This window comes from Amblyomma maculatum, chromosome 10 (assembly GCF_055883805.1).
Source record: "Amblyomma maculatum isolate TAMU_Amacu chromosome 10, ASM5588380v1, whole genome shotgun sequence".
Classification (NCBI taxonomy): domain Eukaryota; kingdom Metazoa; phylum Arthropoda; class Arachnida; order Ixodida; family Ixodidae; genus Amblyomma; species Amblyomma maculatum.
This window is the reverse complement of record NC_139353.1, coordinates 177,020,660-177,042,261: the sequence shown is the minus strand read 5'-3', so window position 1 is coordinate 177,042,261 and position 21,602 is coordinate 177,020,660. Positions and strand designations below refer to the sequence as shown.

General features: G+C 47.1%; 1 protein-coding gene across 3 annotated transcripts in view; it reads left to right on the top strand.

Annotated features, from left to right (window-relative positions):
* eIF5 (eukaryotic translation initiation factor 5) overlaps positions 1–21,248 on the top strand; it is a 53,356-nt gene extending 32,108 nt beyond the window's left edge. For all 3 annotated transcript variants that reach the window (XM_084580700.1, XM_084580698.1, XM_084580699.1), the window contains exons 8-10: positions 685–855; positions 17,902–18,048; positions 19,906–21,248. In XM_084580700.1, the coding sequence (XP_084436826.1) occupies positions 685–855; positions 17,902–18,048; positions 19,906–20,307 (720 nt within the window). In that variant the 3' untranslated portion in view covers positions 20,308–21,248. The remainder of the gene's footprint in view (positions 1–684; positions 856–17,901; positions 18,049–19,905) is intronic.
* Positions 21,249–21,602: the final 354 nt, after the last annotated feature.

The window sequence follows — 21,602 nt, the reverse complement described above, 5'->3', positions numbered from 1 at the left end:
AAGAAAAAATAAAATTGTATGTTATTCTAAACTATACGTTGTATTGAAATTCGTAATTCTAAAATACTTTTACATTGAAAACATGGGAAATCTGCTCGGGATTCTTGAAACAATTCGTTAATTTGAAAAATTCGTTTATGTAGTGTTTGTTGTAATGATATTTCACTGTCTATACATCTGTAGGTCTTGGCCGGACCAAGTAGTATGGTTTGAATGAATGTGCTTTCGCTGTGCATGCTTTGTCATCTGCATCACATTAAAATGCTGGCCTTGGGCGTGTCCTTAACTCTTTCACTGTTTGGTGTTTCTGGCTACCAGCATTGTCTTGGTTTTGAGAATATTAGGGAATCAACACAGTGATTTATTTTAGAAAAATGTCTGGGTATGACAGCGAAAGGGCTAAAGAGAGCACGTGCGCTGATCATTATTTTATTCATGGTTTGCTACGTGAAAATGTCCATGAAGAACTTTCGTGACGATATGTCTAAGCATACTTGTATGGTTTTCTTTTACATTTCTTTTACCTGTTTTGCACGCACAAGCCGAGTTGCGTGAGAGCCAGAGCAGGTATAATTGTGATGTGGACATACGAGGACCCAATAAATAGCATGGGTAATCATCAAGGGGTTTTTTTCTTCGTCCACCTTGTGTACCTGCCTGAAAATTCCTCCTTTGTGAAACCAGGCTCGTCGGCTGGAGGCCCTGACAGCGGGCGCCAAGGGGCTTATGCTGGACGATGACCTGGAGAAGACTGAGCAGGAGCGCATGGACATCTTCTACAACTACGTCAAGGCCCACAAGGAGGCTGGCAAAGTGGACGGCAAGGAGGTGGTCGGCGAGGCTGAGCGCCTCGAAGTAAGTGTTTTGAGATTCCACGTGTCGTGAGACGCAGTTTTGCAACCGCCGCGCCACTAGCTTTGCCATGAGGACTGATCTGTCACGCCTGTGAAAGCTGCTTTGGCATCAATTTATCATCTCCACAGGCTTGACAGGTAGCCGTACAGTGCATTCCACTTATAATGGTACCTGACATAACGATACAGTCGACTACCGATTTTTCGGACTCTCAATGGACCGCGAAAATGTCGGAAAAGTCGGGCATTCCGGAAAGGCAGATGTGCACCAAAAAAGCTCAATTTATTGCCTATTATTGACTTTGAGGCCGGAAAAAGTCATGAATGCTTTTCTGCACCACGCTCCGCTTCCGTGCTAACAGGTCTGCCTGAATTTCGGCGAGAGTCGTAGCGTTGCCGTAAGCCGACGAAAGGGTTGTGACCGCTTGCTTCAGCTGTAGGTGAGTCGTCGTCGTCGTCGCTCTCAGACTCCGCAAGCACTTGGCGAATAATTTCTGCATCTGTGAGCCCAATGCACAATTCCAACTCATGGTCCACGTCTGTGAACTCTGAAAACGAGACAGTCAATGGAATTTTGACACCTGCAGTACGAAGGTCGTCACTGAGTTGCTCACTGCCTGACAGCTGCTTGACGACGCTGTCCTCGTCCAAGGCAGCTGACTCGTCATTCAGCAGAATCGGCACAAATCCCACGTGACGGAAGCAATTGCGCAGTGTTGTGGGTGCCACAGACTTCCACGCATCGGCGAGCATACTAAGTGTTCCAAGCAAATCAACAGAGGTGTTCCCCACTGTCGAGGCACACCACCACCAACAACTGGATAACAACACCCACTCCGTTGAGTGCCTTCTCGATGCCGCATTGCACGCAAAAAAAAAAATAAATAAATAAATAAATAAATAATAAAAAAAAAAATCAGTTTCGTATGAAATCTGGAAACAGCTTCTTGAAGAACTGAAGCTAATTCAATTAAGGGGGGACACCCCTCTTAAAACTTTTTTCCTTATTTATGGGTGGATCTGACTGAAACTTGCACCATTAATGTACTTTTGCATGCTGATTTCAAATATCTGATTAGTTTTCTTGTAGATGAAATAGCTTTCAAAATATTACCTAATTCATGTTCTTCGTTTGGAGGTGAGTTAATTACTAAACACTTTATGGCATGATGAGAATAGCCCTACCAGAGTGATCTAGAAGGATCATAGAGTGCCGCTAGTCATAAATTAACGTGGTAGAAGAATTTGAACCAAAGTTACAATAAGTCAAACTTTTATGAATAAAAGCCCAGGTTGGCACCTAAGATTGATAATTAATTCTGTAAATGTTGCCGCATAATAACTGTACATATTTTTGTCCTACGGCACTGTCGAAGGTTTTCTGTTTCTAACAAGACAAGAATGAGAGCTATAGCACAAATAGACTAAGAGATATCTCTCCTCCAAAATTGCAGCACCCTCAAAATTGCAGTTTTGAGAAAACGAGGAAAAACACTTCACAGCATGTAGGTGTAAATTATGTCAATGATTGATATGTCAACAAGATCAGAAACAGGTGGAAAGTGATCTGAAGCGAAAATTAATGGCCTATGCCAATTTGAGCCAAAGTTACGCAATAGGAAACGTTTGAAAGGAAAATTTCATTTGGGTACCGAAGACAACATAACCTTCTCAGCAAATTTTCTTTTGTGGTCACTGCATTTACCTTGGTTTCATGAGACTCGCAGGATTCCCTTTCTAGAAGAAAATTTTTCAAAGCAATAGCAAGAACAGGACCAGAGATATTGATCTTTAAAAAATGCAACACTACCAAAATTGGGGGATTGTCGGAAGCACTCAAGCCTCACGGCATTTAATCAGGAAGGGCAACCCCAAAGACCTCATGCTATTAAAATGCACCAGGAGCATAGTCGGGGTGCATGCTGTCGCGGTGTTTTCTTTTTTCTGTTTTAGCAACGCCAAGCGAAGCCGCCCGCTTCTTTGCAGAACGTGCGCTACGGCGCAAGTCCTTTTCTTCAGCTCTCCTGGACCCAGTTGCTGTTACATTTGTACTGCATTCTTGCAGAATTGCTGCTGCTGTATGCTTGCAGCCGGCATTGAAGCGCAGCACAGCTTCTGCTGTGGCTGCTTCCACAGCAAACAGTGATGAGTGCCGCTCTTTGTGGATCAAGGTCCAGATGACCGAGTGGAAGCTTTCGTTCGAGTTCTGGGTCTTCCCCCGAATGCACCTCTGCAGCAGGCTCTTCTCTGATAAACGACTATAAACAGGCAAAAGAGCATCAGCCACATCTCTTGGCAGACTGTAATTGTGCTTTGGTGCAGGCTCCTCTTTTGCCTTTGCAGCGTTGTGGCGGCACCATGACTTATCACCGGTAGGACACAAACTGTGTTTGGGGCAGTCATCAGTAGATGTGATGTGGTAATATGTCGCCATCACAGCTCGCTGCATGGCATCCACATCACCTACATTTGATCGAAGCGCTCGGCCATAATATATTGCCAGCTTGTCAACTAGATCAGCTGTCAGCCTTCCTCTGCCGCCAAGACTTTGCTTCCCTGCACCCTTGTGTCTCTGCAAGAGGTTGCGCAAAGCTGCTCCCATACGCTTGTGCACGTGATTTATGCAGTCCTCTTTGACTATTTCAATGTAGCCATAAATTGCAGCATCTTTAAGAGCACTGAACGTGCGACTGTCCCCATCGCATAGCATGGTTGTGTAGCGCATGTTGTGGCGCTGCAGAGATCTTTCAAACAGAATTTTGCCAGCCTCTACCTCCATTTGACCAGCCTTGGAGTTGGTGTTTTTTTGGCACTGGTGGCGTGATTTCCAAAGTTCGTAGCCGTCAGTGTTTGGCTTAGGACCAATTTCGCAGCCCAGACAAAAGTTTGACAACACCACATAATCAAGCACGTAACCAGTGAAGAGTTCCACCACGGCACCGACGCCTATATGTGATGAGTGTCCGCGCGTCATCCATGTGCCGTCGTAGCACACGGCAATGTTCCCCCTATGCCCAAAACACAAGTCATCGTAGACCTTCGCCACTGCCTGCGCGGCTTGTGCCATAGCGGTCGTGGCGGCTCGGGTAGCAGCGGGTTGCAGTGTGTTCTTCAGATGCCGTTGAAACGTCTTGTTGTGCATCCCACGCCGCGACAACCCCATCGCCGAAAAGATATCGTTCATTGCTGTCTGGCCGTTACCGGTCGACAGCATTGCTCGACTAGCCAGAATATTCAGCTCAAAAGGATTGCACCTTTTCTCGCCGTCAATCCTCCGCGAGTTCCACTCGGCCGCAATCTCACCGCAGTTGTCGCACAGCACGATCAGTTTTACGGCGAGGCCATAGCTCCGGTCGCTGGTAATTAAACGCACGCATCCACGACACGTTTTGCACCGCACGGCATCCAGAAGGATATTCACAATGCAGAGGTCAATTACCGCATAGGAGGCCGTTCCGTCCGCATCTGACTCTGCGGACGCACCACTTGCATCGGCGAACAGCGCGGTCTTTCGTGCCGTCGCCGGCGTCGATACCAGTCTATCAAGCGTAGCCTGCTCACGGGCACTCACTTGAGTTATGTCACTGTTAGTGACAGGCGCGGTATCAATACGTACACGACTGCAGTCGGCACGAAGAACGGCGCCGTTGTCCAGCGGAATCGGAGAAGCGTCGCCGCCCGCAACGTGATCGTCACACAATCCCGCAGCACTGGCACTTGCTTCTTGCACAGTATGCAACGAAGTCGCATTCTTAACGCGTTTCTTTGGTTGCTTTCGCCCGTACTTGTACAAAGAGCGGTACTTCTTCGCGCCTGGCATGACTCTCGCGTTGCACTAGCGTGGTCGGCAGAAAGACAAAATGGCGTCACTGGGAGTCCGCATTTCAGGGCTAGCTTGCCGGAACCAACCAAACGACGCCATTTTGATCACGTGCCTTAACCGGCCAATAGTAGCGCGCGCTGCATGCTATCTTTTTGTTTGTTTTTTATGGAGAAGGCGGAGCGCACAGGGTTGCTTTCCGAAAGAAAAAATAAGCCGAAAGCGCGCACTTTCGAACGAGACCAAAATCGCCGCGGTGGAGCGCGTAGTTCTCATGCGCCGGGCGATCGAAATTGGGTGTCGTTTGTCCACAATTTAAAGGGCAGTGGGTGTGGTACTGCATTTTTTAATCGCTATAACTTCATAAATACGCGGGGTATAAGGATGAAAATTTGCGTGCAGATGCGGAATGGTGCGAGGAATACGAAAATGAAAAAATTGAAAATCCGATTTTCAGGCCGATTTTCGGTGCCAAAGAGCCGTGTCCCCCCTTAAATGCGAGCCACAGTAGCGACAGAACATACTTCTCGCATCAGCACGACTGAAGCTAGGCCTACTCACTATACGGTGCAGTCCACTTATAACGATATTGAGAAAACCTGAAAATCTGATCGTTATATCTGGACCGGCGGGAAAAAAAGTAAAATGAGAAAAAAAAGGCGCTCGCATCTATTTTGCCATGTTGTAGGCTTGCCTGCTTACTAGTGATGAGTAAATCGGGTCGAACAATGCTAATCATCATCAGGAGCAATAAACACTACACATCAGTAGCCATAAAGTAACTTAAGCATACTTAAAGAAGTCTGAAATTCGTGCTTGCTTGAGCAGCAGCTGAAGCTTGACATCGCTTCCAGTAGTGTGTACGCTGGCGGCAGTCCTTTCTGCGTGCAGGAAACTGATTAGTGGGTGGATGAACTGAAGGACATCCCCAGCCTTGATGATCGTTAAAGTCGTAAAGTGCAAATGTTTGTTTTTTCACGAGGCTTTCAACCTTGAAACCCTGCCAAAAATCCCGATTAACGATAAATCTGCTGTTTCATCTCGTGAGCTATCACGCCGTCTGTCTAATGTGGTCGTCGCCATCTTCCACGGACGCGGAATCGGTGATGGCGATGACGATACAGCCGCAGCAGCACCTTTGCACGGCTGCGATTGCGATGATGATAGTGCTCATTTTATTCCATTTTCATCGCATATCGCCGTTTGCTGCATATGCAGAGTTTTCACGTCATTGTCTTCTAAATATTTTATCATTATTTGAATATTCAGTCAAAATTTTATGGTAAACACCTACCGGGCGGCGATAAATCTATCGTATCCGAAGTACCGCACTAATCGACCGTTATATCTGGTTTATTTTTACATGGGCGCAATGGAAAAAATGATAAATCACAAGATTTCATCGCTATAATCGATATATCATAATTTATAAGTGGATTGCACTGTACTCGGCAGCGCATGTGAGATGCACTGCAAACTAACAGAGGAACAGGCAGTCGAAGGGATCAAGCTAAAGGAGAAAAAGAAAAAAGCACTCCGGCAGCGAGCAGCGACGTTCTGGAAGCGGAAGCTGCTAGGCAAATAATATAGCCTCGATCCAGCGTCATTTTAGCTGAGGAGCTGCACGTAAGGCCGGCACTGGTTTCGAGGCTATCGAAGGAAAAAGTAAACAAACAAGATGGCAGCGGCACTGCTCAAAATGTGTGGCAGTTGGCCTGGCTGACGCTTGGAATATCTGAAACAGACTAGCCCTCCCTAGAGTGTCCAAAATTTTGAGCCTTGTAATACATCAACTTTATAAGGTATGTCCTGGGGCCGGGAAAATGTCCGAATAATCAAGCATGTACAAAAAATTGGGTGTCCGAAAAATCAGTCATCGACTGTATATCGCTTATAACAAACAAATTCTTGAGATTTATTATTTTTTTCATTGCCCCTATGTAAAAATAAACCAGATATAATGATCGATTATCGGCCGTAAATCGGATACGATAGTTTTATCGCCTCCCGGTAGATGTTTACCACGAAAATTTGTCTGAATGTTTTAAAAAAACATACTAAGAAGAGCGACGTGAAAACTCGACACATGCGGCGAAAACGGACTGTTGTGGAGAAATCCGCAAGCACCATTGCGTGCGATTAGGAAATAAGCGCTATCATCATCTCAATCGCTGTCTGTTGCCGCGCAAGGACTGCTGCGGCCATGGAGGAAGCCATGGGTGCGGCCGTATCGTCATCGCCATCACCAATTCTGCATCCTTAAAAGATGGTGCCGCCCACATAGAATGCGCAACAGCTCTCGAGATGAAACAGCAGATTCATCAGGATTTCTGGCAGGGTTTCAAGGTTGGAAGGCTCATGAAAATCGCGCTCTACGATGATCATCAAGGCTGGAAATGCCCTGCTGTTCTTCCAGTCGCTAGTAGGTTTCGAGCACGCAACAAGACTGCCGCCGGCGTACGTGCTACTGGAAGCGATGCTCACAGCGATTGTCAAGCTTCAGCTGCTGCTCAAGCAAGCGCGAATTTCCAACTTTTTAAAGTATGTTTAAGTTATTTTATGGCTTTTGATTTATAATAGGGTTTAGGGATCTTTAGGAGCGTTGTTCAACCCAATTCACTCATCCTACCCTACATACACGGGAAAATATGTGGGTGTGTGTTTTTTTCTTTGCCCCTTTTTTTTTTTCTTGTTTTTTTTTTTTTTTTTCTTCTTTTTTTGCCGGTCCAGATATAACTATCGAATTTTCCGGTTTTCTCAATATCGTTATGAGTGAACTGCACTGTACAACGCAGGAATCGCATGTGCGAGATTATGCGCACTTTTGCTCTAATCTAACACCAAGGACGTTATAGGACCGTCGCGGAGTGTTGGCACTTCATTGCTGATTGCAGATGACGTGATGATATAATGTTGCAGGGCACCTCTATCTTTACCTTTTTGTGCCTTTGCAGGCCAATACTGACAAGCAAATCTGAATATTTCCCGTTTTACGTAATGACAATGTGATTCTAGGCCTATAGGGCCCATTGATGTGACAACCTTGAAATGGCACTAGAGAAGCCAACTAACATCTCCATTTTGGTCACTTCATTTCTGACCTCAACAGCAGCTCATTTGGCAGTTTTGTTCCTTTGTTGCCGCTTTTTTTTTTTTTCACTTAGAGGGCTTGCTCGTGGTCACAAACTGAAATATGGGAATAGCCTGAATTGCAATTTTACAGGCAAGACTGGATTGACAGAGTGCTTGTTTCTCTAACCGAGTGCGATCAAAGTTCGTCACGACGTAACCTCAGTTTATTGGGCCAAGCGCATTTATTCGATGCTTTTCAACTCTAGAGGTCTTATGCAAAATTGCTGCCATCTAGCCACCGCCGCGCGCATTTCTACCATGTTTGAGGGTAGCTGAATTGAGGAGCCCCGAGTGGCATGGTAGGGGCTGTGGCCGGCTGGGGCGTGATTCCGTTCTCTCAGCGGTAGGGTCCTCTCAGCAGCGTCACCTGGCGACAAAGCAGAAATATTGTAAAAATCTGTAAGAGCGCATTTAAAGGCTGCGGCACTCGTTGCTTCAGTGGCACAATGGATTGACACTACTTACCTGACCACTGAGCAAATAAAACATCTGTTCGAATCCTGTAAGCGCAACATTTTTTTTTTTCAGATTTAAAAAAAAAAAAAACTCAACGTTAAGGGGGGACACGGGTCTTGCGGACCAAAAAATCGCGAAAAAATCACTTTTTAGAAAATGTGATTTGCGAAATCAGTAGCTCTTTATCTACCTATCTGCTAAGTTTTTCATCTCTAGGGTCGGTATTTTAGTCACAATGCCAATTTATATAATCGATGTCGCCCAAATTTGGGCCGAAAACGACCCCCAAAACAACCATTTTCCGCGAGGCGTAGCTCCCATTTTGTGCGCGGCACCGTAGCCATCTTGGTCTCATTCGAAAGAGCCGCCTTTCGTCTTCAAATTGCCGCCTCTGCTGTTTACATTCGCCCATTGGTCGCATAAAAAATAGCAAGAAAAGAAAACGCGGCATTTGCAATCCCATTGGCTTTCGGGGTGCACGTGACGATAAGGCGTCCCCGCATTGGTGGAGCTGGCTGACGGCGTCTGCTCGGCGCGCCCGAGCCGCGGGGAGACGGCGGAGACGTGACGTCGGCTGCGCTTGGTTCCGAACCGCGAGGTGCGTTCATGGCAAGAATTTGTGAAAAAAGTAAAAAAAATAGTTGAATAATCATCTCAAGTGATGCCCTGCCCCGGCTGTGCGCGCTCAGGCCGACGGAAATCGTGCGCCGAACGATCGTGTGTACGAGCCTGAAGTAGGCCTAGCGTGTTCCCCAGCACGGGGGACTGCTACTGCCAGCGGTCGCACCCGCCGCGACAGTGATAACGCTTGCCGCAGATGAGCAGAAAGATAAGCTCAAAACAGGAAAAGCTTGAACTCGCGCCAACTCCAGCAACGAAGCGGTAGACGGATTGTGTTCGTAACGATGACGGCAGCGCGGCGGACAGTCCGCTTGGCGATGCGGAGTTCACGATCGTCAGATCTAAACAGTTTGCCGAGATTGGCGAAGCGTAAAACATACGGCGGCGATATTGGCATTTAAAAAAGTGAACGGGGATAAGGAATCGCCGTCAAACTTATTCTCCAATGCGTAAACTGCGGGACATGTCGTCTTCGTAGAGCTCGCCGCGCGTTTGCGCCGATCGGACCTCGTTCATATATCCTTAGGGAATTCACTTGCTTCCAGTGCAATGCAGAGCACCGGGAAGCAGCAAACAGCTCCAAATTACATTTCTTTTCCGCAATAAACGTTCCTCACCACGGTCTTGATGCGAGGACGTAGCAAAACGACGTACGTAAAAAAAAAAAAAGAGAAAAAAAAGAAAAAGAAAAAAAAACGAAACGAAAAAGTGACAACTGAATGTGCTGCAACTGCAAATCAAAATGAAAGAGGCGACACTTGGACGTTGGAAAGCAAAGAGACTACATTCCTGGAGGTTTATAGCCATTTTAAATTGTAAACGTGTGCATTGCACCAGTGAATGTCTGAGAGCAGAGAGGAAGCGTGCTTCCTCTGCAGCTTTTCAGACTGCAGCAAAACGAAAGCAGAAGGGCAAACCCAATGCAGATTACTGTCCAGGAGCCTTCTAGGCCACAGTGGCCTGCATTTCTACAGTTTTTGTTTGATTAAATTAGTGTTTGACATTGCAATTCGTTTTTTCCATTTTTCTCAAAATGAAAATTTTGCCTACCCTTCTATTTTGCGGGTGGCATTGTGGCTCTCCTACTCCTTAGATTGTAATGACTTTTATTTTTACTGGCTCGTGAGTGTTAAAGGAACACAATAAAGCTATTATACAAGGTCTCAACTGCATGAAAAATTTTTAAACATACGAAGATGTAGAAAGGGGGTGGTTGCACTTGTGAAGCTGAAACTTAAAACTTCCATAACTTTGGCTTGTAGTAAGGCAGGAGCACAAAACTTGTTTTATTGCGTTCCTTAGACATTCAAGAACAGATCCATGTGCATTTTAGCAATTTCCCTTCAGTAGATATTTTTACAAGCTTCCCGCAAGTCTGGAACAGCAAAGTTGCTGTAACTACTCAGCAAATTTATGTAGAAGAAAACTAGCAACATATTTGAAACCAGCACAAGAATTTACATAAACCCTGCAAATTTCATACTGACAGGACAAATATTAAGAAAATTTTGCTCAAGACCCATGTCCCCCCGTGAAGCTACTGAGATCTCGCCAGGGGTGTGTTCCCCTTAGGTTGCGTTATGTGATGTTAATTCCTAATAGCCACAAAAGCAGCCGTGAACCACGAAGTGACGGCATGACAATGGTAAAACTATTCAATTATCTCCACCGTAATCATTTTCTGCCTTCAGTGAGTGTATGTTACCTTTAGGTTGTGTTCAGAGACACCTCTCGGTAACAATCGCCGTTTAAACCGCTGAGAGGCAACCAGTGAGGAGTAAGAAGTTGCAGGACCCTACCATTGGGAAGACTGAATTTGCCCAGCTGGACTAATGCTCATTTTCGACGATAATGCCGACATGCTGTAGTGTTCCTTGTTGTGATCAGAACTAAAATGATGATGTTGAAGAAAAGAAACAGCAAGTTAGATCCCATGAGCTTCTTTTCTTGTAGGCTTGCGTTAATCTGCTCTTGCCTGGTTCTCGCGGTCTAGGCGCACTTTCAATCAGCGGCGCGCGCCTTAGTTATAGAATGGTGTCTTATTTCGCCTTCTTTGAAAGATTGCAGATTCGTCCTTTGTGCTAAGACAGATGTAATATATCACCCATGGTGTGTTACATTTGTCTGTAGACTGATTGGGCATCGCCTTTTCACGTAAAAGATCTGCTAGAGGGTCTCCTGTTTTTCTTGTGACGCCAGCTTATCCCAGGTTTTGCGGCTTCATGCATACAGGCTCTCAAGAGAAGTTCTCCGTCAGGTACAGTAAAAGCTTGTTAATTCGACTCCCGTTAATTTGGAAAATCTGATAATTCGACCTTCGCGCCTGGTCCCCAGAATTATGTATGGGAGTCTATGGGACGGAACTCTCGTTAATTCGGACGGATTTCATCGCACAACGGATAATTCGGACAACTTCGGGCAGCTACCAAGGCTCGAAAACGAAAATAAGACGAATACGGCGCAATAGCGATACCCAAAAGCAGCATCGCCATGGACATCAATTAATCAACTTGGCTCGACTTGTGGCTCGATGGGCGCTTTTTCTTGTTTTTTCACGAGTAGACGTTACTGGAGGTGCCATTTTGTCGTTTTGCTGCTGTCGGTGCGCTACGCTGTTGTATTGAAGACTGCTCGCTTTAGTGTGGCTCATTGCTTCTCTATTGTGCACTGGTATCGCCGCACTCGCTCGCCCCCGATGGCAACACCGGTGAAACGGCCGAAGAGCTATGAGGCCAAGGACTTGGCTACCAAAGTGGAAATTTTGCGGGCCCTTAAGAACGGGCTCTCCCGACAAGAAGCAATGAAAAAATATGACGTTAAAAGGAGTACTTTAAGCACATATGTAAAAAATGAACAGATTCTTCACGCGTTCGAAAGTGAGAAGTTCCAAGCGTCAAGAAAGCGTCTGCGAACAGCAGCTCATCTGGAGTTGGAAGAAGCCTTGCTTCGGTGGGTGGTTAACTCGCGTGATGCAAACCTCCCATTGAGTGGACCCCTCATCATGGCGCAGGCCGAGAGGTTTGCACTGATGATGCATATCGATGGATTCAAAGCGTCAGAAGGTAGGTGTCTGCGCTTTAGAGACAGACATGGTCTCGTTTTCAAGACTGTGTGCGGCGAAAGAGGTGCCGTCATCAAAGATGTTGCCAACAACTGGAAGAACGCTCAGCTGCTGGAACATATCGCAGCATATGATCCAAATGACATTTTGAATGCTGATGAAACAGCACTTTTCTTTAAGGCATTGCCTGGCAATACTGTGACAATGAAAGGAGATCCCTGCATCGGAGGAAAAAGGAGTAAAGAACGAGTCACCGTTCTTTTAGCCGTAAACATGACAAGGACAGAGCGCTTGCCGCTTGTCGTCATTGGAAAGGCACAAAAGCCACGGTGCTTTAAGAACGTGCCTGCTCTTCCGGTGGAGTACCGGGCTAATAAAAAGGCTGGATGACATCGGAAATTTTTCGCAGCTGGATACAAAAGTTATACAGACAGTTTTCCGCGAAGAACCGCAAGGTGTTAATTGTCATTGACAACTGTATGCACATAACAGTGCCACCGGACTGAACAACATTGAAGTTGTTTTTTTGCTGCCCAACACTACATCGGCCCTCCAACCGATGGACCAAGGTAAAATTCAGTATTTGAAGACTAAATACCGCAGGCGCGGACTGGAACGCATGCTACTGTGCAATGAAGTCGGTAAGCAGTACGACGTGGATCTTCTGAGCGCAGTCAACATTCTTGCCTACGTTTGGAAAACACGCCTGCACACGTCATCGCTAACTGTTTTCGACACAGTGGCTTCGTTTTGCCTGAGCCCTGCAATGACACAGTGGCAGAAGTGTCGCCAGACGACAATGCAGATGACTGCTCGAATTTTGGAGGTGTGCCGCTGAATGCGGTGACACTTGCCGATTACATCAGCATTGATGACTGCGTTGCTACAGCCGGCTTTCTAACTGAGGAAGAAATTGTCCAGGACGTACTGCACGGCGAAGATTCGGAGGAGGAAGAGGGGCTACGAGATCAGCAACCTCGGCCCCCTCGCAGTGTGAAGGAAGCAGCAGAGGCCCTCGTTGTGTTAGAGGAATTTTTTTGGGGCACTGCAGATGGCATGCGCGCTGCTGAGCACCTGGGAGGACTGAGGAAAATAGTATCCGCATAGGTTTCTGCGGGAAAGGAGACAAGCATCCGTGATTAAGTAATAAATTTATGTTGAGATAAAATCGTGCATGTTTCTTTTTTTTTTTTTTTATTTTTTTTTTCTCTCGATAATTCTGACATATCTTACGGTCCCTAGAAGTCCGAATTAACAAGCTTTTACTGTATACGTCCAGGTATTCAGATAGAGCACATTACGGCACTTCAAAGGAGCCAGACTGTTCTCTTAAATTCCAGCAAGAAATTCTAATTTCTATAATGCATTCGATTCATCAATGAATCTAGTGATGTCGACTATGTCCAGGCTTCAGTTACTGAGACGAGTCTTCAGAACGCGACTTGCAAAAGGTATGACTCAAAGTATACATGGCAGCAACTGCCTCTACCATTTAGCTGCTCTCGTCTAGCGAGAGTTCGAATAATTGTGGTTGCTGCATTGACTGCAATCACCGTGCTGTTTACAGTTGAATCCCGCTATAACGAAATTCACGGTGCACGAAAAAAAATTCGTTCTCGCGGAACTTCATTATCGCAAAAATTTGACGTGAAACGCAGAAAGAATTGCCCAAGCAGCAGCAAAGGCGTTTAATGCCAAAAATCTGTAAGCTTGGTTTGCTTACGCTTCACGGCGAGCAACGCCGTCACGCGATTTTCGCACTCGGTCAGCAAACCCATTGCAACATCGTCGTCTCAGACAGCAACGAAATTCCTGATGACATCAAAAGCGTCCATCACCTGTACGGCGGTTGCCGCAGCCGGCGCTTCCTGTACGTCGTCGTCTTCTTCATCGGAAGAGTCCTTATCATTCCGGGCAGCTTTTATGATCTGCTCATCACTCACATCTTCGTGAACAACAACGCAAGCGTCAGCGCCGATGTATTCGTCGAGCTCGAGATTAGGCGGCACGGTTCCTATTTCTCCCAGCGTTTTCCAGGCGGCCGCGATCCCCGGAGCCGGTGACGCCTCTTCGTCGTCGTCTGTAACGCCTGGTGTTACGCCAGCAGAGTGTACGGGTCGACCTTCGGCAAATCCGGCGTGCCTGAAACAGTTCACAATTACTGAGCGCCCCAGTGTGCTCCAGGCAGCAGACATAATCTGCAGTGCCACGTACAAGTCCACCTTCGTGTCTCGGCCGGTTTCAGTGTTAAAAAGCAGCCGCTGAATTAACCTCCCGCGGTAAGCGCGCTTCAGGCTAAGAATCACGCCCTGATCGAGAGGCTGTAAGACAGACGTGCAATTGGGAGGGAAAAACCTCAGCTCCGTGTTAGTGAGCTTGACTTCGTCGGAGTGATGCGCTGAACAATTGTCCAAAAGCAAGCAAACTTTACGGCCCTGCCGCTTCATGTCGCGGTCGAATGCCATCATCCACTCGGTGAAAATAGCGCGGGTCATCCATGACTTGTTGTTCGCCTTGTACTGCACAGGTAGGCTACGAGTTCCCGTAAAACAGCGCGGCTTGGCACTTTTGCCTATGACTAACGGCGGACGCTTGTCCGAGCCATCCATGTTTGTGCAAAGCAGCACTGTGATGCGTTTTTTGCTGTGTTTGCCGCCGTGACAGCGCTGCCCCTTGAAGTCGAGCATCCTAGCCGGCAACATCTCGTAGAATAGCCCGGTCTCGTCGGCGTTGTAAATGTCTGCAGGCGCGAAGTTGCTTAAAATTCCGGCCATGTTACTCGCCTTCCAAGCAGCTGCTCCGTCCACGTCTGCTGACATTGACTCGCCGCACAACACTTTTCCAACGATGTTATGGCGGGCCTTGAAACGGTTTAGCCAGCCAATGCTGGCTTTAAAATCATCAATGCCAAGTAGGCATGCATAGTTCAAGGCTTTCTGCTGGACGATGCTTCCGGACAGGGGGACGTTGCTGGCTCGTGCTTCCACAAACCACGCATGCACTGCTTTGTCCAACTCTTCATGGAGAGGCCGCGTCACCTTTTTGTGCTTCGAGGATGTGCCTGAAGCAAGTGCCATTCTCACGCTGTCCTTATTGCCTAGAATCGTTGACAGCGAACTTGCAGGAATTCCGAAGTCTTCAGCAATTGCCGCTTTCTTCCTTCCGCTTTCTGCTTGGGCGATTATTTGAGCTTTTTGCTCAAGGGAAAGAGTTTTGCGTTTTTTCACTTGCGTTGCCATCGTGTCCTGCGGATGAAAACTCGTCGTTGTCGAAGAGAAAGGCAGCGAGTGAACAACGCGACCACGACACAAAGCCAAAATGGCGGAACTGCAATCACGTGATTTCATGCTTAATGTGGCTTTGGATTTGACTTGGACTTCTCGCCAATAAAACTAGTTTCGGTTTCGATTTTGAACGCGAAAATTTCGTTGAAGCGGAAACGCTCTGCAAAAATGGTTCGTTGTGCAGAGAAATTTAGGCCATTAATTCTTATAGGATACTCGCGGGGAATAAAAAATTATTCGTTGTCGCGGAAATTTCGTTGTGGCGGTATTCGTTGTGGCGGGATTCAACTGTACTTCTAATAGCGTGATTTTTTTCTGAGGTGCACTGAAAAGGAATTCCGCCTTAGTTCGGACTATGCCGGTTTTGTTCTCACATCCGTATTGCTGAATAATGCAGCTATTTCGTTTAACCTTCATGGTGTGCCATCAAAACTATGTAATGAGGTAGGGATTGATACTATCAACCATTTGGCACTATCTGCAGAGCAAATATCGCTTGTAGCGCGCCTTACCGTGTTCAGGAGTAGATGTCAGGTTTGCGACAGTGGCTATTGTAGCAGGAGAAACGAGGATGAGCACACACGTCTTCCAGCTTTATTTTATCTAAAAATACCCACTCCTGTAAATGCACGAATGACATTATCTGTATGCCCGTGATGCTGGGTATACAGTCGACAACCGATTTTTCGGACACCCAATTTTTCGGACATGCTTGATTATTCGGACTTTTTCCCGGCCCCAGGACATACCTTATAAAGTCAATGTATTACGCTGCTCAAAATTTCGGACACTCTAAGGAGGGCTATTCAATTTTTCAGACATTCCAAGCGTCAGCCGCGCCAACTGCCACACATTTTGAGTTCTGTTGCCGCCATCTTGTTTGTTTACTTTTTCCTTCGATAGCCTCGAAACCGGTACCGGCCCGCCAAACAGTAATTAGGCATCTTCAGTCTGGGGTGGCGTCCATTGCAGTTTCCACCCTCAAGGATGTATATGGCAAAGGGACGTAAGCGACGAATTCACTGAATTCGATCCTTTCTCCCTAAAGAAAGGTGCTCTTTATGAAGTTGATGGCAAATGTAAGAGGTATTAGGCTTGCAGACAAAACTATTATTTCCTCTCGTCAAGAGCAGGCACTATTTTTCATCGCGGATGCGGAGAGCGCATACAAGAGCTGTAGCTTTGGCAGTGTTGCACTTGATGTATGAAACGGAGTATACATATCTGAGGAGGATCAGCACACGTGGAATCGCGTCGTTGACCTATCGCTTTTCACCAGCAAATTCACGTGGTTGGGAATTTTAGTCAATATAGCTTTCAATCAAATGACATCATGATGACGTCATCAGAAAAATACAAAATCCTGTCACTACCGGGAATCGAACCTCCATCCCTTCGATCCCCAGCCGAGCACTTTAACCAACTGCGACACGTCACATATAGAATAGGGGACCTGCTACATGGTTATTTACACTCTAGCAACATGCATCAGCCGCTAAATGTCCAGACAGAGGATGGGAACAGTAGTGCGCGTGCTGTATAGAGAATTGCGAAGGTCCATCGAAGTGCAGTGTTTATTAGGCACCCGTCCTATATTTAAAAGAAGAAACAATACCAAGCTCCATCGTGTACGTGTATTCGTACACCATACTATGGAACGGCAACAATTGAGGCTGTGCGCCGGGCGCAGTAACAGATTGAGCCTAGCCTGTGCTGGACTCGAAGGCATCCTACGGCAGCTGAAGGAGCCTAATGACATCGCAGAGATTGCAGCAGCAACAGCAAGGGTTTTGCCGTTTGTAGCTACGCTGATGCTGCTGTTTGCAGGAAGTTTTGACAGTGCAGTATTGCTTTAAGAAGTAAAATTGGAATTTAGGCAGCATAGACAAGTCAATCATTTATTATTCTGTCATTTTTTTCTCTGAATGCAAGCAAATAGGGTGGAAACCATAGCACAAAATGACTCAGCTAGCGCTATGGCTGCTGCAGTTCTCTGAAGGTCTGATAGATGGCAGCAATTTTGCATAAGGTCTATACAATATGAATGAGGTGCTACTTTTTTTAAACCAGAATTGGCAGATATCCACTGAAACATATCTGGATTGCCAGAATGAAGAGATCGAAAGTCAGATTTGTGGCAGCAAAGAACAATGTTCCGCTTTAAGTTGCCACATCAAGTACTTTCCAGAATCTACACCCCAGTCTCATGGCTTGCAGCGGAATGCATACCTTGCTTCGCTAATGAACGTGTTGAAGCTGAAAATGAGGTGATGGAACTTTGGGAAAACATTGTCGAAGACAGTAAGCCTTGAGGTTTGAGGACTGCAAAAACTTTTCCCCTTCTTCATGAGATGGCTGGTGGGAGCTTTCATTTTCGTGAAGGAAAACCTTTTGTTGCAGTTTTGCGCAGGGTATGCATGCAAGCACGCTTTTTCCCAAGCTTGCATACTTTAAAAGCAAAGTGTTTAATCCCGCGTAGGTGCAAGCACTTTTGTTTATGGGTTTTTGCCAGGTGACAATTGCTGGCACCCATTTCATTTCCGCATGACAGGTTAATTTATAACTGTGTCGTCACTGTCTTCAACATATCCTGAAGGGTCACCCGAGGCGTCGTAACGCACTCTCCCTAAGTGAACTCAAGGTATTCAGATGGAGGGTGTCACGATGGTGCAGGTTCGGGACAAAGCCCCGCTGGTGCTGTGTGAGCTGCTGTTCAACGAGAACATCCTGAGCCAAGTGGGTGCCCAGAGGGCCCTGCTGCTGCGCTTCACCCACGGCAACCACCGGGCACAGCGATACCTCCTGGGGGGCATCGAGCAGGTAATCCAAGCTGTTGGAGCCATGCAGCCCGAATAAATCCTGAATTCCATAAACTGCGGATACGTTTTTCATGCTTCTGCACTTGGTTTTTGTTCATTTTAAATAGCGCAAGTTTTTCTGCAGCCTCTGAGAGATTTGTATCTAATGGGGTTCCAGTTGCAAGTTCTGGAATGTGCAGGTCGCTCGTGGTAATATTCCTCTTGAACACAGTAACCAGTTGCTCTATAGCGATATTCAGTAACAGGTTGCACTGTGGTAATACAGTCGAACCGGGATATGTCGAATTCGAAGGGGATCGCGAAATAGTCCAATATATCGATAATTCGATATACAGAAATCGGCTTGAGATGCCACTTGCGATCGTGAAAAATGATACTGTATTTGTCGCATAGTCAATCCACTTTCATGAGCCCACTCCCCATTTTTGGCCCTGGGAATGTGAAAAAAAAAAAAAAAAAAAAAAACGCTCGGTGCCGCGTACTTCCGTTTCGACCGTCGCATCCACAGCTCATTTATTGGCAGCGCGCCAAGATGCTGCGCAGCGATAATGTCAGGATGATTTTATCTTCTGACCATACTTTTCATAGATCCTGCGGTGGCAGGGAGCGAACTTGGCAAAGTTCCCGCGTGATGGCTTGATTGCACAAGCCTGGTTCGATCTATCGCGCCGCACTAGGGGTGGGGCGGGGCGGGCATAATCTACTGCTACAAAATCATTGGCAAGCTTGATAGCTGCAAATGCCATTTGAAGCGAACAATGCTAAAAGCCGGTGTCATGATCACAACCGACCGCATGCTTTAGTTGATTCATAGATGCAAGAATAAACAACTCCCCCCCCCCCAAAAAAAATCTGCCGCTTCTTAACGTCGGGAGCCGCACGTTCAGGCCGACAAGAACAACTCTCGCAAAAAAAAAGAAAAAAGAAAAATGCTAGTTCTTAATTTCTGCAGCCGCCATAGCATACATTCAGCAGCACGACTGCAAGCATAAACGACTCGTAAAAAAAACTGCTGCTTTCTAGCGTCCGCGGCCACCGCAGCTTACGCGTGGCGTTCAGCACGACGACACGAGACGCTCATTGCACATCAACTGCTGCGTGCAGAGCGTTCACAACACGCACTATAGAAGCGTCTGCCACGGGCTGAGCTGGCTTGTCTGCGCATGCGTAGTGCGTGCTGCTGCGCACGAAGACCGGGAAAGAGAGGAAGGGCAGAGAAGCTCAGCAGAAGAGTGGGCACACCCGTGCGTTTCGCTCTATCGCGTTTTTCTCCTCTCCTGAACACCACGGCTGCATTGGTTCCCTCTCGTTCCTTCACGCACATGGCTTGCAAACGTCACGTGCTAGCGCGGCAGCGATCACCGCGGATGCGCTCTCCTTTGGGGGAAGGGTGTGGCGCTGCCCTAGACCAGCCGTTGCCGAACTGTGCCTTCTCATTCCTTCCGCGTGTGGATTGAAAGCGCCACACGGCAAACGGCCGAGGTGATGCGATGGTCGTTGAGGGAGGCGCACTGTCCAATGCGTGGTGCGGAGTTCGATATATCGAACGACCGGTGCAATTGAGTTCGATATACGACGCAGCTTTCCTATACTTTTACATGGGATTTTCAAGGGGATATTCCGTGAGTTCGATATAACCAAAATTCGAATTATCCGGTTTCGACTGTGTTAATCTTAATAGGTTGAATATTACTCCTAACAGGTTGATCTGTGGTGAGATTTTTCTTGAACACAGTAATAATATTCATCTTGAACACGCCGTTTTTGTGGGGAAACTGCATCTCCACGCCTAGGTGCTTATACATTCCTATGGCAGAGCATGTCACTCCGGTCTCGCATGTCTCTCTGGCATCCGCAGGTGGTGAGGGAGTACAGCGCGGCCCTGCTGCCACGCGTGCCGCACATCCTAAAGCTGCTCTACGACCAGGACATCGTCGAGGAGGAGGTCCTTCTGGACTGGTCCAAGCGGGTCTCAAAGAAGTATGTGAGCCGTGAGGTGGCCCAAGAGATCCACGAGCGGGCCCGCCCCTTCATCAAATGGCTCCAGGAGGCCGAGGAGGAGGAGAGCTCCTCCGAGGGCGATGGGGACGACTCGCAAGATGAGAACGTCGAGGTCGTCTACTCGGACCGCCACATCAGCACCAGCATCCAGGAGGTGAAGGAGCAGCCCAAGGCCGCCGCTGCCGGCAAGGCGGCGCCCGCTGCAACAGCAGCCACCAAGGGGGCTGACGAGGACGACATAGACATCGACGCCATCTAGAGGGCTACTGGCTCTACAGCTGCTCCGGGTGGCAGTGAGGTTGTGGCTGCGGTTTGCTCGCTTCCTTTGGGCCCCGCTTTTTGTGTGCGCGTGCACATGCTCGGTCATCTTGCTTCCTCCAGCATCCCCTCCTCCTTCTCCTGGCCGGTGGTGCACCTTTCCGACGCTGCAACAATGTGCCACCTGGGCTAGCCCCCTCCTTTTCTCTTTTTTTTTTTTAATTCTTTCGGCCCATTTTACTTTCTTGCGCACTCTTTTTGCCAGCTGTTGTACTGGTATTTGTACCTTTCGCGCCTTTTTCTTCCCTTTCTAACTCATGCCTGTGAACTCTCCGGAGAACTTTTATTTTTCATTCTATCTTGTAGGCGGGAGTAAAGACAAGGCAAAACTTGAGCAGCTCTCTAACATTTTACCCCCTTCCCTCAGCATCTCGGCATTTCTTGAAGGTACAGTCGCCTGCTTTCATGGAAAAAAAAGTCTGCAACTATTTGGTAAAGGCGGCAGAAAATAATTGAGAGGAAGTGGGGGGACTGAGAAAAAAAAATGAGAAATGCGGGGTTTAACGTTAAATCTAGCAACTTTTGCACTGCAGACATTTTTGAAATGTCTGTCGGTATATATCAGCTGCAGGGCAGAAGTGAATAAAAAAATTGGGGAGAAGCGGAAGACACGTGAGAAACAGAAAATAGAATTGGTGCTGTTGCATTGCATCGTTGTTGATTTTTTTTTAATTTTCTACCCTATACGCTCTTTTTTGAGTAAAGGCTGAACATTCGGTTTTCTTTGTGGATACGTCCACTTCTGTTCTCGGCTTAGTATAAGCTGCAACGCTGTTTGTGCAATTGCAAAAAAAAAAAAATGTCTTCTTTCTTCGTCCCCTAGGTAAATTTGTGCATGTGGTATGGAGAATTTCATGTTGCAAATAAAATTTATTCACACGAGCTGCGGAGATCTCACTCACTCTTCAGCTGACCAATGCGTGCCAATTGTCCAGGCACACACTGCATCATCAATCCTTTCAATGCACAGTGCATTCACAGTGAATTCGTTGCAAAAATGTGTGTTTGCCACAGAAGGAATCCTGCTGACTCTAAGCAGTCAGCAGGCGGGACCAGCGTGTGCGAAGGATATGGACTGATTGGCAAGTATAACTTTGGTCTAGATTGAGAAAAATGCATCGTGGTACATGCAGTTTTAAGGCGAAAGCATTCAATGCCCCATCGTCAGCAGGAGCTGTCGGGAGGCTCGCACTTTAGAGGGGGAAAGCAGAAAATAAACCTTGTCTCCACCGGAAT